The following is a 26,042-nucleotide window of genomic DNA, read 5'->3' on the forward strand; positions in this document are numbered from 1 at the left end:
AGGTCCGGTCGACCTCCGTGAACTTTGAGGAGGCACATTTATCTCGGCGTCATTATTAGTATCTAAAATAAATGATCGAGACGCGTTGGTTTAACGTTCAATGTACCCGTCGAACGTTATCACTCGAGCGGGTCTTAATTATTGCCGAAAACGGATGAAGAAAGAAAGAGAGAAGTTGGAGGGGACGCGAGAGGTAGAGCGCATCGTAAGTAACAAGCTGCGTGCAATGTCGACCTCAGTCGTGAACTCGCGCTTGCATAAGACCCAAAATTAATTGCAGACGACACCAAGGAGGTATTTAAAAAGAAAAAAGGGAAAAAAAAAGAAGCGCCTTGCGTCTTAATCAAACTTATCGAGTTTATCTTTGACACGACATGCCTCGCGAACGTGATATTACATTGCCATAAATTTCCGATTGATCCAAGAACATTGTAATTTCAATGTATATCAGATTGCCAGAGTAATCTCTCCAGCTTGCACTACTTTGCTGGGTATCTCGTAATAGCGTTCCTCAAAAGTAACCGTGCACCGATCATTTTCTCGAATTTATTCGCGGAGCTTGCTTTATTTTACGCACATTTTATAAGGCGTCAGTTAAATAAAGACTTTTTTTTTTTTTAATTTAAAGAATTAATTAAAGAGTTGAAATTTGTTTTATTAGAAGATTCGATTACTTTGTAAAACATGGATATCTCGCAATTAGAAACGCGTTGCTTTTATTGTAAAGTCGGAGAATAAATTTGACCGCGCGTCGCCGACATCACTATTCGATTAGATACCTGAAAGCGTCGACACCTGAAAATATGGCGAAATTATCGGAAGCCGACACGCGTCAGTCAGATACAGCCCTATCATTACCTCAGTATCGCACGTAGACACAGCTAGATTAGACCTACGCGTTCCCGCAGCCTAGGTCACGGTCATATCAATGTCTCTTTCGATAGCCGTTGGCGATTTTATGTTGCGGAAACAGGTGCCGCAGATCGTTGACGAGTCTTTCACTGCAATCGCGAAGCCCGAAATCGTAGACGATAAAGAACTTTGGAATTTCAACAATTTTTACGAGATAAAAAAGTACATCGCGATGCAAATGAATCACTTAGCCTTAGAAAAAAGAAAAATTTTTTTAATAATATATTCTCTGAAAAGAATTTTCTATACCAGTTTTTAAAATAATAACTGAATTAATCTTAACTTAACTCAAGGATAAAAGTTTCAAACATAAATTATTTTAGAGAACCGCGAAGCTCTCGCGGAGCAGAGAAAAAAAAGGTTGCTTATTATTTTTAAAAGCGCGAGTAAAATTAGCAAAATCGCAAAGAACAAAATGTATATGACCGATTGCGGATTGGAAAAGAGTTCATTGGTATTTATTAGTTAATCTGCTCCCGACAGGCTAACAAAACACAACAAAACCGCGAATCCGTATCGCGGATTCTCGTTTACAAAGTCGACATGTCAGTGGTCAGCAGCCAGTGACCCGTGCGGGCGATAAATTTTCAGACCGCCCCGATAACGATGGAAATTCGTAAGATACGCACCACCTATCCAATTGATCATCCATTGAACGTTCATTTCACGTGGCTCATAAATAGTTGCGCCAGGCTAAAAAAAAAAGTCGCACGAGAAATATTGTCCCCGGGGAATGCTGTGTCAAGTAAGAGGACACACGATATTCGAGGAAACACGATATTCGAGTGGTCTGCCGGAGCAGCTCTAATTTAGTACCGTGAACGAATTAGTCACAACTATGTGATTATCCCATGCCACCCGCGGTCGAGCCGGTCTCGCCTCCGTACCGAAATCTCCACGGCCGGGAACGGAACGTTGAATCCTTTTCCTTGTTATTTATGACAATTGTAACGCGATCGTCGCGAGAGCTTGAATTACCGCCGAATCATCATTCGCGCGGAAACAGTACCTCGCTGACCGGAATTGCGTGTATCGTAAAATTAAAAAAAAAAAAAAAAAAAAAAAAAATTAATAAAGTGAAATATTTTCAATGAGAGTTGGAATATCGACGTGACGTAATACAATAAATATCTATGACTACGAAAAGACGGCTTCTCCTTCGTGTCTCCGCGGACAGAGAAACGTAATAACGATAAAAAAATTTTAAAGAATTACACGCCTTATTTTTTTTTTCTTTTTTTTTTTCCTCGTTGATCACGCGACTCTCGAACGAGGCGGATTTAAATGGCGCGTTTGCGTCGGGCGCGGAATTTGATAAGAGCCCGAAGGAGCGTGCATGCCTATACGTGCAATACGCCCACCGATCACGGTTGACGATATCCATGCTGTACGTCGATGCAGCGCGGGATACCACCTCGCGTCGTTTAGCGCCGGCGCTTATTTATTCCCGCACCGTCGCAGATGCGTGCGCGAGAAAAACGCGTCGCCGTCAAAGGACACCGCCCACTTCAGGAACGCGTGATAGGGCGCGCCGACGTATACGACCGCAGGAGGCTCTGGAATCTTTTCGAACGAGGGTTGCTTATACGGATCGGTTACTTCCAGCTCTCCCTGCGTCGCTCTGCACTTTGCGGTTTCGTATTTCGAACCGCGAGGGAATCGTTCGGAGAATATGTCGGATTTAGAAAAGCAAAGAGAAAGAAAAAAGAAAAAAAAAAAAGAACTGCTGTATAAAAATGTCCCGCAAAGATTCAAACGTATTACTGGAAATTGTTATTGGAACGTGAAAAAAATTATAAAACACGTACGGTTGAAAGTCGCGATAATTAATAAGCTATGCGGAATATTTCTCATTATATTCCGCGAATCAATGAAAAATCACCGACGCACGTTCACGTTATCTTATGACGATACTCGGGTCGATTCTTGCAATTTCATTGCTGAAGACAAACCTTGCGATTTGATAACCTAAATTGTGAGAATGCTCGACGATCGCCGCTAATATCGTGGCATGACAAGTTTCAGAAGCTGCGTAAGCGGATTTAATTTCGAGAGATAAGCGAATATAATCTCGCCGGGTTTGAGAAAGATCTCGCGTGACTTTTTGCAGTTGTATCGTTACAACGAAAAGAATGGGCTTATTAAATTATGGTTATAATATTCTGCCTGCTGTCGATTAATCGTTAACATTTTTTTTTCAACGCCACATCGTCACATCTTTTAATTCCGTTTGCAAAAAACAATTTTCTTTTTTCTTTCACCAAATTATTAATTCAATTAAAAACAAAATTATTATTCGTAAAAAAGAAAATATAGATATAGCAATTATTACTTGATATTAATTTTTTTTTATGCGTAAAAATAGTATTCAAAGACTTTCTCCTAATTTTAGTCCATTATTAATTCAGTCCGGTTACATTTAACGATAAAAGCTATAGTATTATTAGCTTCCGTTTGGTTAATACAAAAAAGAAATATTTTACTTACTTGCTGTCAAACTCGCCGCGGCGCTAATTTGCGTCGGTGCTGTTCCCGGATTAACAGTTTGTCGCCTGGACGGCGTCCCGTATTGCGTCGTCAACGTTTCGGCTGGCGATGCGTACGTCCAAGATGTTGCATCCACAGCGGCTGCGGTTTCCGTTGTGTTTTGTTGAGAGGACGAGTAAGGAGGACTATAACCGCGGAAGCTCGTTCGAGTACCGAACGGTTGCGAAAACGCCGGTAAAGATTGGTGGGAGACCGTACCCGTAGATTTACTACCGTAATCCTCCGGAATGGACAGCGTATTCAAACCTGTAACTGTTGAGGTAACAAAGCGCGTCGTGTAAAAAAAAAAAAAGAAGAAGAAATTTTCATAACTTACGAATTCTATCTTTTGCAACAATGAGCGGCTTTTACCCCAAAATCGATTTAAAAGATCTGTTCTTCTCGACAATAACAGTCAAACGAAGTACATTACCCGCCTCTTTCAGAACTGAGGCGCTTACCTTTGTGCCCGCTTCTCGCAAAGCGTTAAAATAATTGTTGCCGAATCAGCGTAAAGTTATTACAAAGAGATTTTAAATAATTATTTAGAATTATGATTAATGGAACGATGACAATTTAGTAAAAGCGACTTGTTCAATGCAGAGGAGATTAATAAAGATTAGCCGGTTTAAGCAACGCGAATGTCGTCAATTCAGGTAGTCGTCTTCAGGTAGTCGATACCTACCTGGAGCGTTCCACAGTTGTGGAGATGACGGCAATTCCGTAGGGCTGTTCGTCATGTAAGGGAGAGTGTAGGTCCCTCCCGTTCCAGCCACGGTGCCCATCGTGTTATTTATCGGCCGATACAACGACGAACTGTAACAGCAAAGTCTGTAATTACAAAGCGCGAAAGACAATTCATATTAATTTTTTTTTTTTTTTAATTATTTTATTACATTATATATATCTTTTTTTTTTTAATTGTTTAATAAGTTCTAGTCTTTTGATAATACTAAATAAAAATATTCGATTAGTTTGTCCGGTTTAATTAAACGCTCGTATTAAATATTAAAGCATAAGAAGACCGAAGTTAATTAAATGTCCGTAGAGACACCAATAGCAATGAGAAAATTAAATAAACAGTGCCAATTGCGGATCACATTTCGTATTTTGCAATCAGATCACGTTTCGCGAATAAATACGCCCCTACCCGTGGGATTTGCGGATCGCGAAGCGACGGAGTATCTCGCGAATCGATCGCTCGAGTTAATCGCTCAATTCGAATTCCCTGAAGAATTATCTTCACTTTTTTTCTCGTAGTTTATTCGTAAATGCAAGCGTTTTCCTACTTAGTTTGTAGGCACATGTTCGGAACTTTGTCACGTTATTATATTACTTTAAAAAAAAAATTCTTTTTTTTTAAAAAAAAAAGAAGGAAAACAAAATCGCTGTTCCGTGTGAGAAACGCCGGAAGGTAACCGTCGCGGGAGAGCGGAAGCCGTGGTTTGGTCGAATGCGGGCGCAAACGCGGGCGCGTGCCTTACAAACGGAAGAGCCAACCCCTTTTGGTGTCCCTTCGTCCTTTGCCACGGACTGACCCTCATCATAAGAGAGTCCGGAACGACACGGCTACTCCATTACCATTGCCATTACTAGTTGTTTATACCTGGTTTCGGCTCAGCGGCCACTCGAACGACGCAGCGGGGTTTTACCTGAGCGTAAAATAGCGTAACGAGCTTTTAGCCGTACGGCACGAGCGAATTATGTGTGTTCTTTACGATGCATTTTTTCAACGTGACAATTATCTTTTCGGTGAAGAATGCCAGTAAATCGTTCTGGATAATGCCTCCCAAGGAGCCGTGAAAATCCCGCTTCGCGGAAGTCAGAGTGATGACGTGTGCGCGCGGAATGCCGAGGCGTTCCTTCGTCGTTCCCGAAAAGAAAATTACAGGCGACCACGTTTAAAGTACTGAGGAAAAGTCTCGCGTGTCCTGCACTTTCAAACACGTTTATTAAAAGAGAAAAAAAAAAAAAGAAAGATAAAATAAAATTTAGGTAACTTTAATAATTTATGACTTTCGTAAGTTGAATTATTTGAATTAATTTCGGCGCGATAAGTCTCGGTGAAATTTTTTGAGTCCGCGGTAGACTTCCTTTTTCTTTTTAATTACGTATGCAATTATGCGCGAAGAAAAATCATTAAATTGCCGGCGCTCTTCGCATTGCCACGCGCGCGCATCGCGCACGTGCACTTTATCTTGGAGCACATTAACGTGTCCAAAACAAGGTAAAGAAGCGACCGGCGTAAAATAAACGAAAGCACCGCCGTACGCTCGCGATGATGTCAATACGGATGCAGCCTTGAGCAGCCGCGCGGCGGCCTAAGCACGTTTCTGCATACCGGTACGTGTTCAGAGACACCTTTGCGATCGCTTTCGCGATGCTGAAGATCGCCGGGGACTTCTCACGTGGTGTCCAAACTCACCGCCAATTAACAAATACAGATAGAAACGCCGATAAAAGCGCGCAGTCTCGTCGAAGATTAAACAAAAAAATCGTATGTTTAAATATCACGGCAAACAATGGCTGGCCATTCAATCTTATAATTCTTTGGTCTATTGCAATATGCAAATACTTAAAATTACAGCTGAACTGACGAAACTTAATTTTATAAGTCCCTGAAATTAACAATTAAAATATAAGCAATAACTAAATTAAAAAAAAAAAAAAATTAATTTATTAAATATAACTTGGATTTTTTTTTTTTTTTACGTCACACGTGAACGGCATGCGAGCTATTAGCACGTGAGTCACTAGACAAAAACTGCGACTCGCGTGCAAAAGTGCATACCCCAGCGTTATTGCTCTCGATCGTCAGTAAAGTTGTGACGAATACGAAATTTGCAGGCTAACGGCGAATTCGACACCCGATGTAGTCTGACCCCTCGAAAAATCTGCTTAGGCGATTTATATTTACATAACGTTGAGGTAGGTTGTGACACAAATCGACGAGCTGATATCGGTGGTAATATTTTTAACAATACAAAAGATGTAAATTAATCTTCGAATGAGTGGTACGATAACGAAGGAAAAAAAAAAGGGTAATACATAATAATTCCGCTAACAGAATCAAATTTTTTTTTAGGAAAAGTATCTCTTCTTCTGGACTAGACATCGTAGAAAAAGAAAATTAGCGAAAGAGGAAAATAATTAAGTTCCAGGGTGGAAACCTAATCTTGTCGAAAAATGAATAATAATTTACGCGTACACTCGACCGCAGGTGAAACTTACACGCGTGATAACTACGCGCGTGCATTTTACATCGGCAATGCAAATACCGGTGGATGAGAGTCGGCCTAACGGTTCCGATTGTCTTAGGATATGTCGTACGTCTAACACGAGCCCAACAGGCACGAGGATGCGTCTTAATGCATCGGCTAAGTGCGATGGAACGTCCGAGCGCATCGGGAGCGAGACCGTTCTCCGTGAAACTGGTTGCGCGTATCCTGGACGGTTGTGTACCAGGTGCAATCGGGTACTTTGTAAACCACTAATACGAAAGGAAACGGTATTAAATGGGCACGCGCTGCATGCAATTGCGCGCCCGGTGCACACGATGCACACGATCCGTCTAACGCTAATGCGTTTCGCAATGTAAACGACCGGCGGTGGTGGCGGAAGGAACCTTTCTTCGACAAACTAGGGAAGGTGCAGAAATAGCGAGAAAAAAAAAATACACAACGCATCCCATGTACAACAAATATTGATGAAGTCCTAAATAAATAAAATTACAATTCTAAACCTCCCCCGCCCCCTAAAAAAAAAGTATGGTTTAAGAAAAAGAAAAAAAAAAAAAAAATATTAGAAAATTTACAAATATCGTGATCTTAACAAAATTTGTAAAGTCTTGATTACGTACGTATCATATTTATTAAATTAATTCGCTTTCACGCGACGCGAAATAATAATCCGCGACGCGTTAGGCAAAATAAAAAAAAAAAAAAAGTGCAACGAATCTTTATTCGCTCCTCCGGGCGAGGTGAAAATATTTCGCGCGATCTGCAGTTTGCTTTTGACAAATACGAATGGGGGTCTAATGCTCGATGACGTAACGTCCATGCTAACGGGAATCGAGGGCGATTTTATAGTCGGCGTGTGTGTATGCGCGCATATTCTATGCATGCGTAACAACGACTGCACAGGGAGCTGAATAGTGGATCTCGGGTTTCTTCTGAGAACCTTCGCCACGCTTTTAATTATTGCCGCCACCGCCGCCTCCAATAATCTCCGTCTCCGTCTCTTCGTTTTATAAGACGCAGACGTAAGAGGTGACCACGTAACAACCTTCCCGATTATTCAGATTATCCGTAAGGTCAATGTAACTCGTCGGATGAAAGATTCTTAGATCGCAAACAATGTCAATGCTAATGCCGCGTTAATAATGCAACGCGCACCTTTACGCGAAAATCGGATATCGTAAAACATTGACAATCGGTTTTCACGAAGCCAATTTCAGCCTTTTAAATGATTTTCGAGGGGAGTTCTACGTTAGAATTATAGTGACCGGCAAATTAATTGAATAAACAGAAGATAAACTAGATATAATATGCGTACTATTTGTCAGTGGAGAAAGACGAGGGTTTCTCGCGGTTGACGAGGAGTGCAAATTTCGCGAAATCCAATATAGCGAGTTTAATGTCGGCGGGGTTATAGCCCTGCTGCCGTAGGACTATCTGAATCCACCGAGTTGATAAGACATTTCTCACGACGGCTCGTGGAAGAAGGCGGGGTAAACGTAAAGATGAGAACGATAAGTCTACCGATCAAGCACATATTTATATACACGTTATCCGGAGGTAAAAATATTTGCATATTTGCGTAGGATATCGGTAAAAAAAAAAAAAAATTGATATCAAGTTCTAAATTTTTTTTTTATAATGACACACGACGAAAATAAACTTTAAAATAAGATCCCGAAAAAAATAAAAATAGTTATGCACATTTTTTCATATTTTTAAATAAGTATCACGATTTAAATTAAAATAAAAATTTTGTCTACTTGAATTAAAAAAAAAAATCTTTATCTTGTATGCAATTTTTAAATTAAAAAAAAAAAAATTATGTTTTAATATCAGAACTGCTTGTTCAAGCAAGAATTCAAGCTTCCTATTTTTTTTTCTTTTTTTAGCCGTCATCGTTAAAATACGCGGAGTAAAATAGAATAGAATAAAATATAAATTACAGAAAATTACGATTACGCGAGATATTTGAACGAAAAGTGCATGCTGTTTGTATGTGCTTCAAGAATCCTGTAACACGGTAGATATCTCATACGACGAAAGATAAGAAGGGTACCATTTCGTATTTACTTAACCGCATTGAGATTGTTTAAGATATCACCGTTGATCTTTTTATATGGTCAGGGTTGACATGTAAGACTAAATCGTGGTGGTATATGAATTTAATATTTACAGATGCGCGACGCACGTAGGGAACTATATTTTTCGGAGGAAGCGCGTGTAGAATTAATGTGGAAGAAACATATTAAATATTACGGTGCTAAGATAAAATTGTTACTTCTTTAATAAGTAAGAAGCAACTGGTTTTACGTAATTTTAATATAAATATTCGACAAATAAATTAATAACTATGAACCGTAAATGAAATTAAATATACATAAGTATGAGTGTTAAGAAAAGACTTTAAAAAAATTATTTTTTTATTTAAGAACTTATACGATCGAGTGCCATTAAATATCAATTAATACCAGTTTCAGAACTCATCCTGTTATTCACACTGCAATTGTATGATCACCGCGCGTATCAATTATTGCCCAATTAATTTGAGTTTTATTTAATACGAGATAAAGGTTTCGGTTTTTAAAGAAAGCGTGCTTTTAATCGGCAAATCCAAAACAAAATATTTTAATCCAAATTGTTAACGATTATACGTGTATCAATTTATTTGCGATTACGTACGAAGTTCATATTACATTAATGTAATAAAAAAAAAGAAAAAAAAATAGAAGAATCTGTAATTAAAAATTATTGAAGTGACAAAATCTTAAATGAACCTATTTATAAATCTATATATAATATAAATATTTTTTTTCTTTATGAATATTTGTTTCTACGTGTAACATTATACTTCCCGAACTTTGTATTTCTATCGAACTTGCGTAACACGTGCGTAATTTTTATCGAAATTTAGATAGTTACGTGGCACAGTAAAAAATAAACACACGGGGCATCATCCGAGAAGATATAAAAGCATTGAAAACGAGACTAATCGACAAATGACAAAACATATCATTCATAAGATAGATCGTTCATTAGAAAGACTCACTGCATCTCGACGGGTGTAAACGCTACGGTATCACGTCCTCGTCCCTTTTCGTCCTTCGTTTCGCCGTGCGGGGTGGAAAAGGCGAGAAAAAAAAAAAAAAAAGAAAAAAAAGCGACGCCGGGGAAAAGAAAAAGGAGCCAGAAGAGCGTCCCGTATCTGTCACCGGGCAGACAAGAACTGAGCGGAATATAATCTGACAGAGTGCACGAAACGCCGAGCCGAACGGAGTTGGAGGACCTCGAAGGTGGTCAGGATTTCCCCTACTGCAATTCCTCCCCCACTCGGGGAAGCCCTCCTGCAATGTGACGGACAATTATCCCCACTTGTTATTTTCTACGTGTTTCTTTTTTTTTTTTTTTTTTCCTTCCCCTCCACCCAAGATATCATCCGGCGCGATCGCATTTCGCAGTGTACCCCAACTTCGCCTTTTCCGACGGAGTCCGTCACGAGGAATCCCCACTTTCGTTATCGTCCACTCGAGACGCCCCACTATTTGACGTTCTCTGGCCGGCTCTTACGCCTTGCGGCGAATACTTGCTTTCGTCCTGTCCCGAAAGACCGCCGGCGAGGTGTCATAACACGGACGGGACGCAACGTTTTCTTTTTTTTTTGCTCGAATTTAATCGGCCAATTTTTTTTCTTTTTTTTTTGTAAACGCACCTGCGAAATTGAAACAAAGCTCCCAAGAAATTGGGCTCGCTTTACTATCCCGGTTTATCTCTGGGTTTTTTATTTTTTTATTTTTTTTTATTTGTGGTACCATTCGATGCGAATAAGGGATTATTTTAAACTTGTACGGATCATGTAGAGCAGTTTTTAGAATATTACGATTAGGGAAAGTAATTATCTCGAATGAGAAATCGATGTTTCGCGGTGTGCCACGTGTAAAGTGAAATCTACCACCACGTGCCATTTCCGCCGGCATGTTCGAAAAGACCTACCTCTTGTAGCAAAGAATTACAAATGTTGGAATTCGTTCTTAGGTGTAGACAGCTGCGTATTGCACGTGTATCGCGCGCGGCTTTTGATACCACGAGTTCGGTGCGTAAAAAGTTTCTTTTCGCTCTCAATAAAAATATTTAAGGAAATAAGTATACGCGTGTGCGCCCACACACGCGCACGACGAGATTACGTAAGATATTCGACTCGTTAAAATTCTTGGTTTCATTGAGCGTAAGGTGTGTTTAAAAAATAAGCTTTTATTCCAGGACTAAAAAGTTTAGAGAAAAATATACAAATGACGTTTGGTATACCAATAAAGCGCACTGAAATAATAATCATAATAAAGAATATAAAGATCAAACGGTCCGAGTTTGTCTAATGAATGGAGGCGAAGGGTTTCATTTTATAAGATTCGTAGAAGGCGGCGGGGACGTGCGCGTATGTATGCATTCGGAAACGTAAACTTTCTTTAATGAATCAGTCGCTACAGCGATATTAACATTCACGATTTTACTGTCACATTTTTTTTTCTTCCTTTGTTCGTCGTAGCGATTTTAAAATCGTAGACTGAAAAATAATTCTCTCATTTACACAGCCTACTACGACAGCTATCGTTTGTCAAATTAAAGACAGAACATGTTCGCGTAGTCATTGCAATAAAAAAAACGAACGAATTCTTTCGCGCAATCTCTCGAATGGGCCAAAAGCAGCGAATAACAAAAAAAGGAAAAAAAAAAAACAGGGAAAAAAAAGATTTTTTTAAAAGAAAAATAAATTAACAAAAAAATGGATCGCAATCTGCACTCGAACTTTTGCTATCAAATTTGATAGGTCGCGACCCGTGCATGTGTACAGTGCGTGAGTTAAGAAGTGCAAATACTTGATCTTTCTTTTTCCTTCTCCTCCTCTTTCTCTTTCTTTTTTATTTCTCTCTTTCTCTCGCTCTCTCTCTCTCTCTTTCTCTCTCTCATTTTACATTTCTTCTCGATTACATCCGCCACAATGAAAGTGAGCATGATCATCCACATGCTCTCTCTTTTCGCAGAATTGCCAGGTAGTCAATAGAAATCTATCAGTCAATTGCATTTATCTGTCAATAAAATCTTATCGGATGCAGATCCGGCGCAACTGATAAGGCCAGATATTATTGATAAAATCACGAACGGAATAAAAATTAACACAGCACTATAACGCACACGGTTCGTTACGTGGGTTCTTCCTTTCTAGAATAAAATTTTTCTTTTTTTTTTGTTACGTGAATTTTTATTTTGCCGCATGTTCGTGTTTGCCGAAGGTGCGATTCTTCCTTGCGTTTATTGTCACGTTATAAAGATAAATTCAATAGCTATTGCACGCACCGATCAAATGAATCAACATGGAACCGCGAATAGTGACGCACGAAGCGTTCAACGCAAGTCTCGCGATGCTAGCAATCGGTTTCGTTCCCTTCCCGGAATAGGAGGGTGGCAAACAATGCGATCTGTGGATCATTTCGATCGGTGAATGAACCCTTATCGCCGGCGAGCATCGGACACGGAGAGAAAAGCGCGAACCGCGAACCGCGAAACCTTTACTTCTGCTTTAATTCGCCCGTCATCAATCTCGACGCTTCTTATCAATTAAAATACCGTCTTACGACTTCGTTTAATTTTTGCACTTATTGATCATCGTTCTAAAAAATGTATTCTAGCTTTATTAAAATACGTGGCTCGGGAATTTTAATTTTATAATAATATCAAGTGCGTTAAAAGTCCATCGATCGTAATGGAACGCAGAAAAAAAAAAAAGAAAGACTGTTAAAATTGCTTAAAAATTAATTGTCAATTAAAAAAAAAGAACTGAAGGGATAAACTGTATCAAGGGGGATCGTGACGGAAAAAGACGACCACCTTAGGATCTCGAGTACCTAAATTCAAGGGCTCGTGCCCGAGATAAATCAACAAACACGGACTGCGAGCGCGGGTGGGGACAATCTTCGCTTTCATATGGTTGTTAGCATAGGGCAGGCAGTCTTCCGACGGTTGCGCTTTGTTTCGGCCTGTATATTAAGTATCGCCTACGCATACAGACCTGCGTGAAGCGGGATAGCTCTTAAAACTCGCGAGTAAATATTTTTGCGCGTAGGAAAGGGCCGCGTACGTTTGCGCGGACGCAATAATCCGGGTACACGTCCTGCGGCGCGACGCGTTTGATCGCACCGCACTTCCGATAAAAATTATTTCTATATTGCTGACACAGCACACGTCGAACTTATAAAGTGTAATTCAATTCATGGCGTTGCGCGACAGATAAGAATTGACCGTCCGTATCGTTTAGTAATCTGCGTCTCAAAAAAAAGTCGCCAAAAAAAAATTCTCGCTACGAAATTAATTTAGAATGAATAGTGACGTCGATAAATTATGCTAATCAACAATTTGCGCTTTGAAAAATATTTCACATTCAACTCCGGTCTCGTAGATTTACTCTATCTACTAAAATAATTATATTCTAAGAAAAATCAAAGAAATTAAAAAAAAAAAAATAAGAATTTTTTTAAAGATAAATCCACGAAAAAAAAATAGAAAGAAAAAAAAAGTTTCCCCGATAACGAGATACGAATAATTAATTATAATCACATCTGACACATGATATGCAACGATAATGATAATTATCACTAACCTGGAGAGCGAGCTCGGAGAATGCGGCGTGGAAGAACCTTGATCGTGCTGGTCCTGATGATGATGTGGAGTACCGGCAGCGTGATGCGTGTAGATCGAGTCGATGTACAGCGGATCGGGCACGCGCTCAGTTTCCTGAAGCCCGTGGTTCGCCTGCACCGACGGCGGTGGTTGCATAGCGGTGAGATGCGTGAAAGACTGCAGTCTACCCTGATCGGTGGGACTGTAACTCTCCTGGCCCTGGTGATGAGGCGACGACAGACCCTGGTCGTCGTGAAGACTGTGACTAGAGGTTGGCGACCCACCGACGGTTCTCACCGATGGTGAACCGCCGCCAGTCGGTGGTGCCCCGCTGGTGCGGATCTGATGCTGCAAATAAGACTCCTCCGACAGCACGTCCTCGAGATGATGCGACGTGTGGTGATGGTGGTTGCTGCCGCCGTTGCTGGACGCGGTGCTCGACGACGAGAGATTCGGGAAGAGGACACCCAAGTAATCGCCCCGCGCGCCTCTCATGGCTGCGGTGATACCGCTCACCCCTCGGTCCACGTCCTCGTCGGCCTCTTGGTGCTGCGACTCGTCCAAGTGACGATGAGCGGAAGGCAGAGTCGTATGCTGATGCACCTCGGACAAATGGTGATGATGCTGCTGTTGTTGATGGTGATGATGGTCCGTTGTGGTCGGTGAGAGCGTCTCGGTACCGTAACGATGCATCGTGGAGTGAGGCATGTGACTGCCAGAGCGGCGTCCCTCCGGCGCGATGGAGGCCTCCATCGGATGCCGGTTATCCCCTCCCTCGGGAACCGGGACCTCTCTCGCCCCAAGCTGAACGTACTGTTGCGTCTGTTGGTGATGGTGTTGTGGTGGCGGCGGCTGCTGCTGCTGCTGCTGACGATGGTGGTGGTGTACGTCATGCTGCTGTTGGTGGTGCTCCTCCCTCATATCACCGCCCCCAAAACTTCAAGGATTAACAAAGAACAGAAAAGACAAGTTCATCAATCAACATGCGGTGGAAGACAATGAATTAGCAGTATGAATCATATAGCTTGCAATGTTCTTTGTAAGAACTCGACCAATGAGTTTTACTGCTTTTTTTTTTTTTTTTTTTGAAATTTTAAAAAAGCTGAACAATGAAAGGGATGAAAAAACGAAGTTTAATGTCTCTTTAAAATCATGTCGTCCGAACATGAATCGCCGTAGAACAAACGTAGAAATATGCGAGGAACAAAATTGGACTCTATGCGGTGCTAGCGAGAGGTTTCGTTTCATCGTTACAAAGTGGTGCAGAGTTCCGCGATTAAATTACATTCTCTTAGAGAGATCGATGGAATGTTCCCCCTTGGAGGGGGATCCAAGTATTTGTCCTGGCTCGCTTACCTCTCGTGGATTATATGCGTGGAGTGATAGTCGAGCTCGTGAAGGGTATAAGTGGCGTTCGGATCCTCGTCGGCTTGATCATCGCCGGCGGCAGAAACGGCGGCGACCGCAATAGCGACCGCTTCGGCACCGGTTGGCTCAACCATGGCGCCATTTTCCATTTCCGGTTGTCCCGCCTCTAGCACGCCCACACCGTTGTCCTCCTCTTCGGTCTCCCCGGTCGTCGCAAACGCCAGCTGTTGCTGTTGTTGTTGCTGCTGCTGTTGCTGCTGCTGCTCCTGCTGGCCGACTTCGTTCTCGATGACGTTCTCGCTCTTTATCGCTGTCGTCGCCGCTTTCCCCTCTTCCTCCTGCTTGACGATCGCCTCCTTGGGCTGCGAGGCTGAATCCGTGGCTCCGACATATCCGATCAAGACTGCGTTATCGTCAAAGCAAATCATAAGAAGTAATAAAAATTAAATTGCACCTATATTCGTATTAATTATCGTTGGCTTTCAAATATTCGAAAATTTCGACTCCCATCTGTGGGGATCAAACGTTGCGAATTATCTCAACGCTGCACGCGATTCTATCGCGTATATAGGTTCGTTAATTATAAACTTATGTAACGCGCGAAAATAGTAAGGGGCTTTTATTCCCATTGTCAGTTCGAACGAGACGGACGGAGCTGCTAGCCGTCGGTCCGTCGCGGCCGAGCCGAACAGCGCGCAATAAAAAAAAAAATAAGCCGCCAGGAATGTTGAAATCGATCGAGATTCGACAGAGGCATAGGACACACCGCGTGATGACACCGAGAACTGTTGCTAGCCAGTGCGTTACAAAAATAACCACGTGCTCTTATCTACGCGTCGTTAGTGGTGGGCGCGCGCACTTACTCAGGCACGGACGGGCCACTGTACATGTGGAAAGAAAGAGAGAACGAAAGGGGAGAGAGAAAGCGAAAGAGAGAAACGAGGCGAATAAGAGCAAAGAAACGAGGAGAATGATTTCACGAGCGGTTCTCTCTCTCTTGGGACGATAAAAATATTATTTTTAATCACCGAGGGGTTCACCGCGTATCGTCGCGTTAGGACCAACGATCGCGCGTGTGGCAATCCTAGACTTTTAATTTTACTTAATTAGCATCGCGCGATTTTCTTTGTCTACGCCACTATTCGTCTACGTCTTATAATTCAGACAATGAAAGCGAATTGTGCATCAGTCTACGCGCACAGTTCTCGCCGCCTTCGATAGAACACCGACGGACCTCGAACGTTATGATATAGGTCGATCGTGACAATTTGATGTGCGGCTCGATTGTCCACGCGGACCGCTGAGTAATCGACCGCGCGAACGTGCGGCGCGCGAGAGAAAACCTCAGGAATGTCACGTGCGATCGTACAATCCATCCGATCGCGGCGCGTAACATTACTCGTCCGACAAAGTTCAGATATTATTGCACATCTGACTAATATTTATATCTGTGTCGGGAAAAAAGGAAAAAAAATGAAAGAAAGAAAGAATTTCTGTAGAGCGAGGGAGAAAATTGTGACGGGAAAAAAAATTAAAGTCCGAACTAAATTGTCGCATGACTCAATCAAGTATCCGATACGAGCGCAGTTATAAGTTTCTATTTTATTTTATTTAAGACTTAATTAAAATGAAAAATTGTGTCGCTATCGTATTTATCTCGCGCTTGTACTCGGCTTGCTTCGGTTTTTAATTATGAGAATATTAACGATATTTGTGTAATTAATCCACGTATCGACGTACGTGTTCTTGAGAATTTTAGATTATATCTTCGTAAATCTGTAAGATGGAATATCTATTCTTCGCGGAATTCATTCAGACTGCGGTAATATCACCCCTGAAGGCGGTATATCGACCGTTTAACATTGAACCGACCTTATTGACATTACCTAATCGAATTGGAGAGGTCAGGCTCGTTGGATTATCTGTCGCTGCCGCGCGGACAATCCTATTAAAAAACATATTTTTGCACAAAGGTCCAAGTACAATTCGCTCTTACCAACGTCTCAATTAATGCACGCATATGCGGGGGGTAGTCGAACGTTATACTGATAATATTGTCCGTCGTTAAGATTACTGTCTGAGCATCAAAAAATAATGCAATTACGTACGGCGCGAGGACTGGAAAATATGTTTAAAATTTTGCGATAAGTCTTATCGAAGTTAAATCAAAGCATTTAAAATTAAAACATAAAATTTCGCCTCTTAAGAATTATTAAATGTGAATTATCTTTTCATTTACAGTATAATATTTTTTTCTCAAAAATATAATTAAATTAAAAAAGAAAAAAAATATAAAAAAGAAATTAAAAATATGATTTTGTTTAAAAGAATTCACATTATTCTAATCACGTTTCTGCATTCGCAAATTTTACTAAAACTGTGCAATCGGCAAGGATTTTATTTTAAACGCGCAAAGTAAAGAACTTTGTGTAAAATACTAAAAGGCAAAAAGGAATTAGCCGCCCCCGTCGTATTATCTACGAGATGCAGAGCTGCGACCCCGATTAATCATTCAGAAAAGAAAATATATGCGACATGCGGCCGAGCGGAGGACCTTTTTCATTGTTACAATAGTGAAACAAACAAATAGCCAATACGGACGACGAACAAATGCGTGTAATCAACTTTAATTTTACGGTGGTCATTAATACCCGCGATATTAATCAAATATTGCTTACTTATCGGGCCAATATCTGATGCCTATAAAACTATAATTAAAATTATCCACGTGTCTCTTACTTTCAGTTTTTCATTTATCGAGCATCATAAAAAAAAGATTATCGTTAATTGTCGGCTCTATTTTACTCGATAAGTTTATACATCTCCAAATTGCCGATCGCAGCGATACGCAAAGTGTCCGTAATACGGCGCCCTCGAAATTATTACAGCACGGGAGTCAAGCGTTTATTATCCTGTAAGATACAGCATATTATAAACGCACGATTTGATGGCACCCACTTTCCCGCACGGTAGTCGAGAGCGAGTTTCAGAGTCACTGGACGAGCGGAAGAGGTTTTGTACATCGAGGCCAGAGGTTGCTCTTATCTTCCAGACCCCCACAAAAACAGTCTCTGTTATCCGCAATACGGACGAATACGGTGCGTACATATATCGATGCGATTTACGACGAGATTTTCAGAGATTGAATAGCCCCTTTATCTCTATTTTTGTTTCTCATCCCCCTTTTTTTTCTTTTTCTCTCTCTTTTTTTTTTTTTTTTTACTTTCTTCTATACATAAAATATACGCAGCAAATATATTTTAAATAAAAAAAATATATATATATTTTTTAAAACGTTACGATTAACTATATCAAATATTCGCTTCAATTATCTTTTTATCTGTATTGAAATTTAAGACAAAAAAGATATTACGCGATAGCACGGAAAGAACAGGGACTGCATTGTAGGTGAAATAGGTAAGGTGAAGTAGCCGTTGAACAAGTACGACGTTGCGTTATGGGTGCTCTACCTATTGCCGATAAGAAGAAGGCCAGGTGTTCTCGCGTACATCGCTCGCGGAGGGTGACATTCTCGACATAACGTTCGTAAAGCTGCGATTTGCGATCCGCGAGAAATGATTCATGGCGAACGAGTCGCCTCAGCGTTTATTACTGGCACGTAAAACGATGACAAAGAAAAACGTATGTGTATCATCGCACGGTCCGTCGATCAAAATCGGACGATCAATACGCGAAGAAACATTCAAGTATTCCGTACAATGAAATGTTACTTTTAATAGCGAGATTGTTCCATCAATCTCTCTTTAAAAAAAAAAGAAAAAAATTTTTTCTTAAGACGTAAAGATTTCTTTTAACTTTTATTATTTTTCACGCCGTGTACGCTCGATCGCCGGCAAAGAAATGAGGGACTCATGACGTCTAATCGCAAGTCGTGCGAGGTCGCGCGTTTAGCTGACCTTTATCGATGTACGTCATTTCTGCGCAGGTTAAACGCGCTGTAAAAAAAAAAAAATTAAATAGCGAACGACGCGCGCTGTGTAATGACTGTTTATCAAACGAATAAAATTTCCCGTCCTTTATCCTTCGCGCCGCAAACGCTTTCGCGTACGTAAATGCTTTTCGGCGTCGCTAGGCACGCCGCCGGAGTAGAAGTCGTCACAGTGTCTGCAATTGAAGCTGCACCGACGATTGCGACCGCCGTTGCAGATTAGGCTACTATGCGACTCTTAAAAGGCGATAGAAAGCCCGCAATCGCGGTGTGTACTCCACTCGCCGTACGCACGCTTATGATAACTGCCGGCAGTAGAAATAGAAGATAATGCAATCGCTGTATAATCATACGTAACTCATTCATCCCGCGGCTCAAGATAGAGCTAATCTGCTTAACGTTACGCTTCCTCGTATCCTTGACAGTTTTGCGTTAACTTTCGCTCGTAGAGTATCTACTTTAGATAGAGCTAATAGTTAATAAACAGCAATAAACCCGGTTCCATTAAAATTTTCGACAATCAATGAATTATAATAATAATTATATTAGATATTAATTTCAATTATTCACACTTAAAAAAAAAATGTTTGCTAAAAGTCTTTCTAATTTCCCCCTTTTTTTTTCTTTCTTTCTTCTTTTCTTTGTCTAATTATTTAAACGAGATTGAATCGTACAATTTTTTATATAAAATAAAAAAATGTTAATTTAATAAGTCGAAGGGCGAATTAATGTTTATTAAGTCCGACATAAATATGGCAATTGGCCAATATAAAACCATAAATAGATCATGATAAATCATTCACGTTTTGTGATCACAACGACACCTCGGTATCTTAACGCGGAGCCGTACGAAACTACTACCTCAACCCGATAAAATGTGATAAGGCTGATAAGGTGATACGAGGCGGCACGCGACCACGATACGTTTCTCACACTTGCACGTGCAGGCAGTACGAAAGTAAAGGAAAAAAGAAAAAAGAAAAAAAGAAAAGATGACCCGAGACATTTTAACATTGTCGCGTATCAATTATTCTCACAATTACATTAATATTCCTATCGCGCGTAATAAAAAAAAAATTATCCTTCGAGTATTATTTTAATTCTTCTCTCGACATTTGCTACGTTAGGTTTCCGCGGCACTTTTCTGATATTCCGCGACACAGTAGCGGCAAGAAAATGAAACTAACCCAATTACCAATATGTCCGGACAATAAGCCGCGGTTTTATCAGCATCTGCGTACAGACAAAGAAAGCGGATCGCCAATGACGTACGAAATAAGACGAAAAAGACGGAGTCGGTAATGGAAATTTCGCTGCGCTTTGAAAGACCACGTTGTAAAACGAAAGAAAGGATTTATTCTATTCTCCGCTATGCCAACTCATCAGCTTTTGAACTTCCTTTTCTTTGTCTCTCCCCTCCCCAACCCTCGAAAACTTATCTACAAAAAAATTACTTTTTTTTTCAAATTTATGCTACGTGATGTATGATGATATATGTACAATCAGCGATAAGATTAACAAAGTACTTGGAATATAATAAATAAATAATAAACTAATAAGAGTAATAAAAATAAAAATCTAAAGTGGAAAAAGATCGAATAAAGAGATGCGAAGCTGCTCCAAAAGTAGCCGTATAAACGTTTTAAGGAAATGAATGCGCAAATTGTCAAGCCGCGTTATTACTTAACATATTTTACGTAAAATCAAATTTCGACGAGCTCGACGAATTTTGCTAATAATTCCGAATATACGCAATAATCTTACCGAACTTGCTGAGCACGTGTGCAAGTTATTAATCACCTGACGCATAAAGCATCAAATTCATGCTAACGAATGCAACGCGCGACCGACTGCGCTGCGGCGATCCTAAATAATACGAGCAGCCTAGTTAAAATTACCTAAATCTTTTCGCGGAACGGCGATCGAAACTACGCTTCTAATAGCTCGGACTAAGACCGATCAACAATGTTATATTTTAATTAAAAATGAATCATGAATCATTAATATTCTTATCTTGACGCGGAAAGATCAGAAGCGACAAACATCGGACGATCAAGATTTTAAATTTCTTTTAAAGCGCTAAATCATGCGTCATTTCGAAATTAATGGGTAATAAAACGGAGAACCCCAAGAAAAAAAAAAAAAAAAGTTACAAGTCGGCTGGGGCGCATCAACGACTGACTCGACATGTTCATCTCGACTTCTTTTCCCTGAAACCCATTCGTATTTTTTCTTGCGTCAAAAGGACGACAAGGATTAGCCACACTTATGGGGATATTTAGAAATTTAATCCTACGTATGATTTAAGAAAAAAAAAAGGAGGGGGTATTAAAAAAATGTGTCGTCTCGCTTTTTTTTTCACGGGAGTTCGCCGAGAAATATTTAGTGCAATTTTATAAATATATTAAATAGCACGCGGTATTTAAATATTTTCTTGTAAACGTTAAGTTTTTTTTTTTTTTTTTTTTTCTTACATTTTAAAAAGTACAACTTTTTTATTTTGCACGCGTCAGATTTCACGAAAATAATCTATTTCTAAAAGTCAATTGAACACACTGTTAACTGATTTCTAATCAAAAATATTAAATTATCTATATCCCGAGAATATGAAACTCCGCGCCGAGTATCTCGCCTGATATCTTCTGACACGAGATTTATGTGGCATTTTTTTTAGTGGCCTCGGTGCGTCGATCGGCAGATATTCATTTGCGGTCAAAATTAACAGTTTATGATCGGTAAATCGTTCCCATTTGAGGAAAGCTTCTCGCGAGCGAGATGAAGAAGGAGAAAAATACCTACACACAGCAGTTGCGAGAGCGGGTCGAGAAAGGGTCACTAACCCCTATTTATCTCGGAGACTCCACTCTCTTTTATCTTCGCCTTTATTATAAACAACTTCGAGTCCGTTGATTTATAGACTACTTCTCGCTCTATTTAGTCTAAGTACCAATAACGAATGGCTGGAATTTATTTTGCAAGTTTCTGCTCGCTGCGAAGTTGCCGTTTGGCTTCTTCTAAAGCGGACGCTTCTGTTATAATTTTCCCTGCGGGCGTATTATCCGGAATAAGTTTACTTTTTTAATTACCAAAAATTATAGAACGCTTCGCGAGCAAAATTGTCTTTTGCTCCTTCTTCGTGTCTTTTTTTCGTTGCAAATAATTGAACAAACGATTAAAGTGACTTTAGAATCCACCATCTATAAGAATAGCGGTTGAAATAAAATAAATTAAAATAAAAAAAAATTCTTGTGCAGCGCGTTAAACAGCGTAAGGGTGAGACGTACGAGGAGAGCGCGGGGAGGCAGGTAGGGAGATGGGTGGTGGGGGAGCGAGCGGTAGGCGGCTAGCGGTGAGCGCGAGCTACGTGACTTCCCCCACCACACTCATTCGGCACAGGTAGACTGTACGGCACGTAGTTAAGAGAGCACGCGGTCGCGCCGGAAGTGAGGTAATTATTCGATCTACAGAGACGTATCCTGGCACGAATTGCATCCTCCACCCTTCTCTCCACGCGGAGAATATGGGCGAACGATTCCTGTTCCTTTAAAGTAAGTTTGATCCCCGTTAACGTTATCATACTCATATCACGGGGACGGATTAGCTTAGCTCGTCGAACGATCGCCGTTCCTGATCGAGATCCTCTACGTCGTGCCGCGTGTATCAGGGTGAAGCGGGTGAGGTTGAACCAGCGGTCGCGTCCCAAAACATCGCGCGGTATGCATGTAATAAACTTAGTTGCGCTGGCTGCAGGTCGAGCACGCAGTTAGGACGCACCGACAAATATCGTCGTAGTAAAAAATAATTTTTTACTAATCGTTGTTCGATTTCTGTTACAGATGAGGACAATCTGAGAGGAGGAGGAGGCCTCGGAAAGGCATCGTACATTGACGGAGCAGCTCCACGGTAAGAATTATATTTTTCTTTTTCTCTAATATTAATAATTTTTCAATAAATATTTATGTAAACGCTCCTGCAATTTAATATTAATTTTTTTGTTGCAGGATCTAAGCGAGCTTTACATCCCCGACATCCTGAGAGGAGGAGGAGGCCTCGGAAAGGCATCGAGCATCGACGCAACAACTCGAAGGTAAGAATCACTTCAGCTTTACATAGAATTTTTTTGTTTTTTTTAATTGACTTGATGTACAATATGTCACTAATTTCCATTTTCTATCTTTTTCTGTTACAGATATTATAGTGCCGTTACCGCCGATATTAATATTTAACGAACCGCAGACGGTTCGTCGGTCGTCTTTACGGGAGTGTCGCATAGTATTCGGACGAGTGAATTTTTAATACGATTTTCTTTTCAAACGAGAGTGCCGTAACAGCATCGCGCGTAAGACTGTAATTAGTCATTTGCTCTCGCGATTATAAAATCACGGTCGGGGTGCTCGCGAGTTACCCGTGCGCGGAAGGATGACTCGACACGCAAACTGAGAGGAGGAGCAGGCCCGGGACGGGCATCCTGCATCGGCGGAGCAACTTTTAGGTAAGCATAAATTATTTAAATTAAAATCTTTATTAAAAAAAAAAAAAAAAAAAAACTCTTTTTTTTATTAATTTTATTAACAAATATATTGACGTGTCTACATTAATATTTTTTATTTTATGTTACAGTCACCGGCAGAAATCTTCAACTCCGCTGAAGCTCATGCAGTTTGGTGAGTCGCATGTTTTTTTTTACGTAGCATGTTGGAGTCTTTTTTAAAAAATAGCGTGCGCATAGCGCACGCACGATTACTTCTAATAAATAAATAATATCGCGTGTAAAAAAAAAATGTTAGCATCGTAATAAAAATAAGGCTTCAGCGTCAAGTCGCGACAAACGTAAAAGTGAAGTACCCTGTTGCATAAATTATTTCTAAAAGTAATACTATTCGGTTGACATCTAAAAACGAATTGTTTTGAGCGTTTTAATGCGACTACGCATTCAGTTCGGAAACACTGAACCAAACGCCAGCCCTAAAAAGACCGTGAGTTCTCTCTATATGTACAATCCGGTGCAGGACATTTCGACGAAGGAAGGTAAGCAAATATTGAGAGCGGCGCGCGGAAAAGACGCAGGGCGGTAAAGTTATTAGCAACGTCTTAAAGAAAGAAACAATGTCGACCAGGTGAGAGAGAGGTGCCATAAACCGAGCCGGAAGTGCCGTGTCGCCCGAGACGAGTCAGGATATTTGCCATTTCCTTCGTAGACTTTTTTTTTTTTTTCTTAATTGTCCTCGCGCGCCGTCGCGCTATTTGCTTGCCTTCTCGAAAAACGTCGTGGAAGAAAAAAATCTCAGCTCGGTAACTCGTCGGGAAAATACTAAACGCACAGAATAAATGCCACTCGATGTAAAAAAATATTAATAAATAATATCTAGAAATATTAATATCTAAATGATGAAACTCTCGCGTTGCCCTGAACTGTGACCCTTGTCTAAATTCCGAACTACTCCACGGTAATAAAAGACTTCGCCCTTATAAATTTCGATCGTCGTACCTCTAACAACGCGTGGTTTATAAAGTCCCAGAGACTTTGTGCACTCTCGGGCCCTTTATGTGGACATCCGCTGCGGCGTTTCGGCCAGAGATTTGTCGACAGGTTTCCTTCTGTCTCCCTCTCGTGATGAGTTTCAGCCGTTACGAGCCGCGAAACAACGAAACACAGACAGCGTGGCGTAACGCGAGAAGAGAAATCGAGTCGCGCACAACGGGGTGTTTAAGCACCGCTCCTTTACACCGGCACCTCTAGGCCCTTTCTTATTTCTTTTTTTTTCTTCTTTTTTTTTCCCTCCTCTGAAAAATTGCCGCCTACGATTTAAGCGCCACTTCTAAACAAAAAATTATCGACTAGCTATCCCTCTTTCGACGTATAAATCTGCCGCGTAACGCACACGCACTGAAAAAAATCGTTGCTACAAATTTACGAAAGTTCTAAACCGTAAATAATTTATTTCACATTTTTTAATTCTTTATTTTTTTATCTATTAATAATTTAATATTCATGACTTCGTTATATTAAGTTAGAATGATTTAGAATAGTGTTTTAATTGTCGAGAGACCGCTAGAAACTAATGAGATTGCTGATTGCTATCGATCAATTTTTCAGACACCGATAAAGCCTCTTCGCTAAGAATATTCTTGAAAGTATTTCCAAATTAAATAACGCGAGAAAAAAAAGAAAAGAAAAAAAAAAGATCTCGAGCCTTTGACGTATCTCTCTCTCTCAAGATGCAATATTTCCCTAATGTCTATTAGAATCTGGCGCATCTCTCGGAGTACTCGAGTTTAACCGCTGACGGTTTATCTGCCATGTTCGATGAGGGCGACGAAAACTTAATAGCTTGCTTAAGAGTTTATTACATTTCTAACGGCGCACCGGAGCCGATTCTGCGTTATCGCGACTTTCGGGAACACACGACGAATACCTCGAGCACTTGCTGCTTGTAAATTTTTATAGGCTGTGAAACAGATAAATATTTTCACGTTCGGTGTGCGCGCCGCGTCGCAGCCACGAATTTCCACCCGCCGATATCTCGGCGGAGTTGGCGCGACGAGATCTTACGAATTTTCCGTCGGGATTACGGAGTTCGGGAAAGGTCACTGTACACCGATATTTCATACGTCGTAGCGCAACAGCATTTTACGAAATAGCCGCGCCGCGCGGGTGGAAGGAGGGACGAAGGGCGAGACGGCGATTCGGGAACGGTTTCGGAGTCGAGAGAAAACAGTAAATCAGTCACGAGAAGGTCGTAGGTCGTGAGCGGTGCCCTACTATATTCACATCTACCGCATAATGGGGTATTAGGCTCAGGGGACTTTCGAAATCCCGAAATCCGAAGATCGCAACTGAGAATGTGAGACCCTTATTAGCCCTGGTCTGATATTATTTTATGCCACGGCCCCGTTCCCGGGATCGCCAAGGGAATACGGAGTTATGTTTATAAAAAAGTGAATAGCTTCGACGATAATTACACGATATAATTGTGTGCGTAAAGACGGCGCAAGAGCGAGAAAAAGGGGAAGAGAGAAAGATAGAGAGAGGTTTTCCTTCGGTAGTAAAATTCTTTAATTGCTTATTTGAATCTTACTTAACGCAACAATTTTTCACTACGTTGATCCCAATTAGTAATAATTAATCGTCAGTTTTAAATATCAAAATGGTGATTAAATTAAAATTGCATCTTGAAAAAAAAAAAAATCTTTCGCGTCGAAAGCGAAATATTTCTCATACTTCGAATTTTCTTAAACGTATTTCTGTCTTGCTAAAAAGCGAAGACTCTATTTCCGAAGTAGCTAAAAGTTTGAAACACTTTTTAGCTTCACAGTCCATTACCATTCTTAGGACGCTTTTTAGACACGGTACTTACGCAACGCAGGTTAGGCCCATACAT

At 40.6% G+C, this 26,042-nt stretch overlaps 1 protein-coding gene across 2 annotated transcripts in view; it reads right to left on the reverse strand.

The window, feature by feature from the left end:
* The window catches only part of LOC139109170 (box A-binding factor), a 49,747-nt gene that overhangs the window by 7,867 nt on the left and 15,838 nt on the right, over positions 1–26,042 (reverse strand). For both annotated transcript variants that reach the window (XM_070668034.1, XM_070668033.1), the window contains exons 2-5: positions 14,700–15,114; positions 13,324–14,280; positions 4,124–4,254; positions 3,400–3,711 (exon numbers count right to left, since the gene is read on the reverse strand). In XM_070668034.1, coding sequence (XP_070524135.1) covers positions 3,400–3,711; positions 4,124–4,254; positions 13,324–14,280; positions 14,700–15,114 — 1,815 coding nt within the window. The remainder of the gene's footprint in view (positions 1–3,399; positions 3,712–4,123; positions 4,255–13,323; positions 14,281–14,699; positions 15,115–26,042) is intronic.

The sequence above is a fragment of the Cardiocondyla obscurior genome, linkage group LG16 (genome assembly GCF_019399895.1).
Source record: "Cardiocondyla obscurior isolate alpha-2009 linkage group LG16, Cobs3.1, whole genome shotgun sequence".
Taxonomy (NCBI): Eukaryota; Metazoa; Arthropoda; class Insecta; order Hymenoptera; family Formicidae; genus Cardiocondyla; species Cardiocondyla obscurior.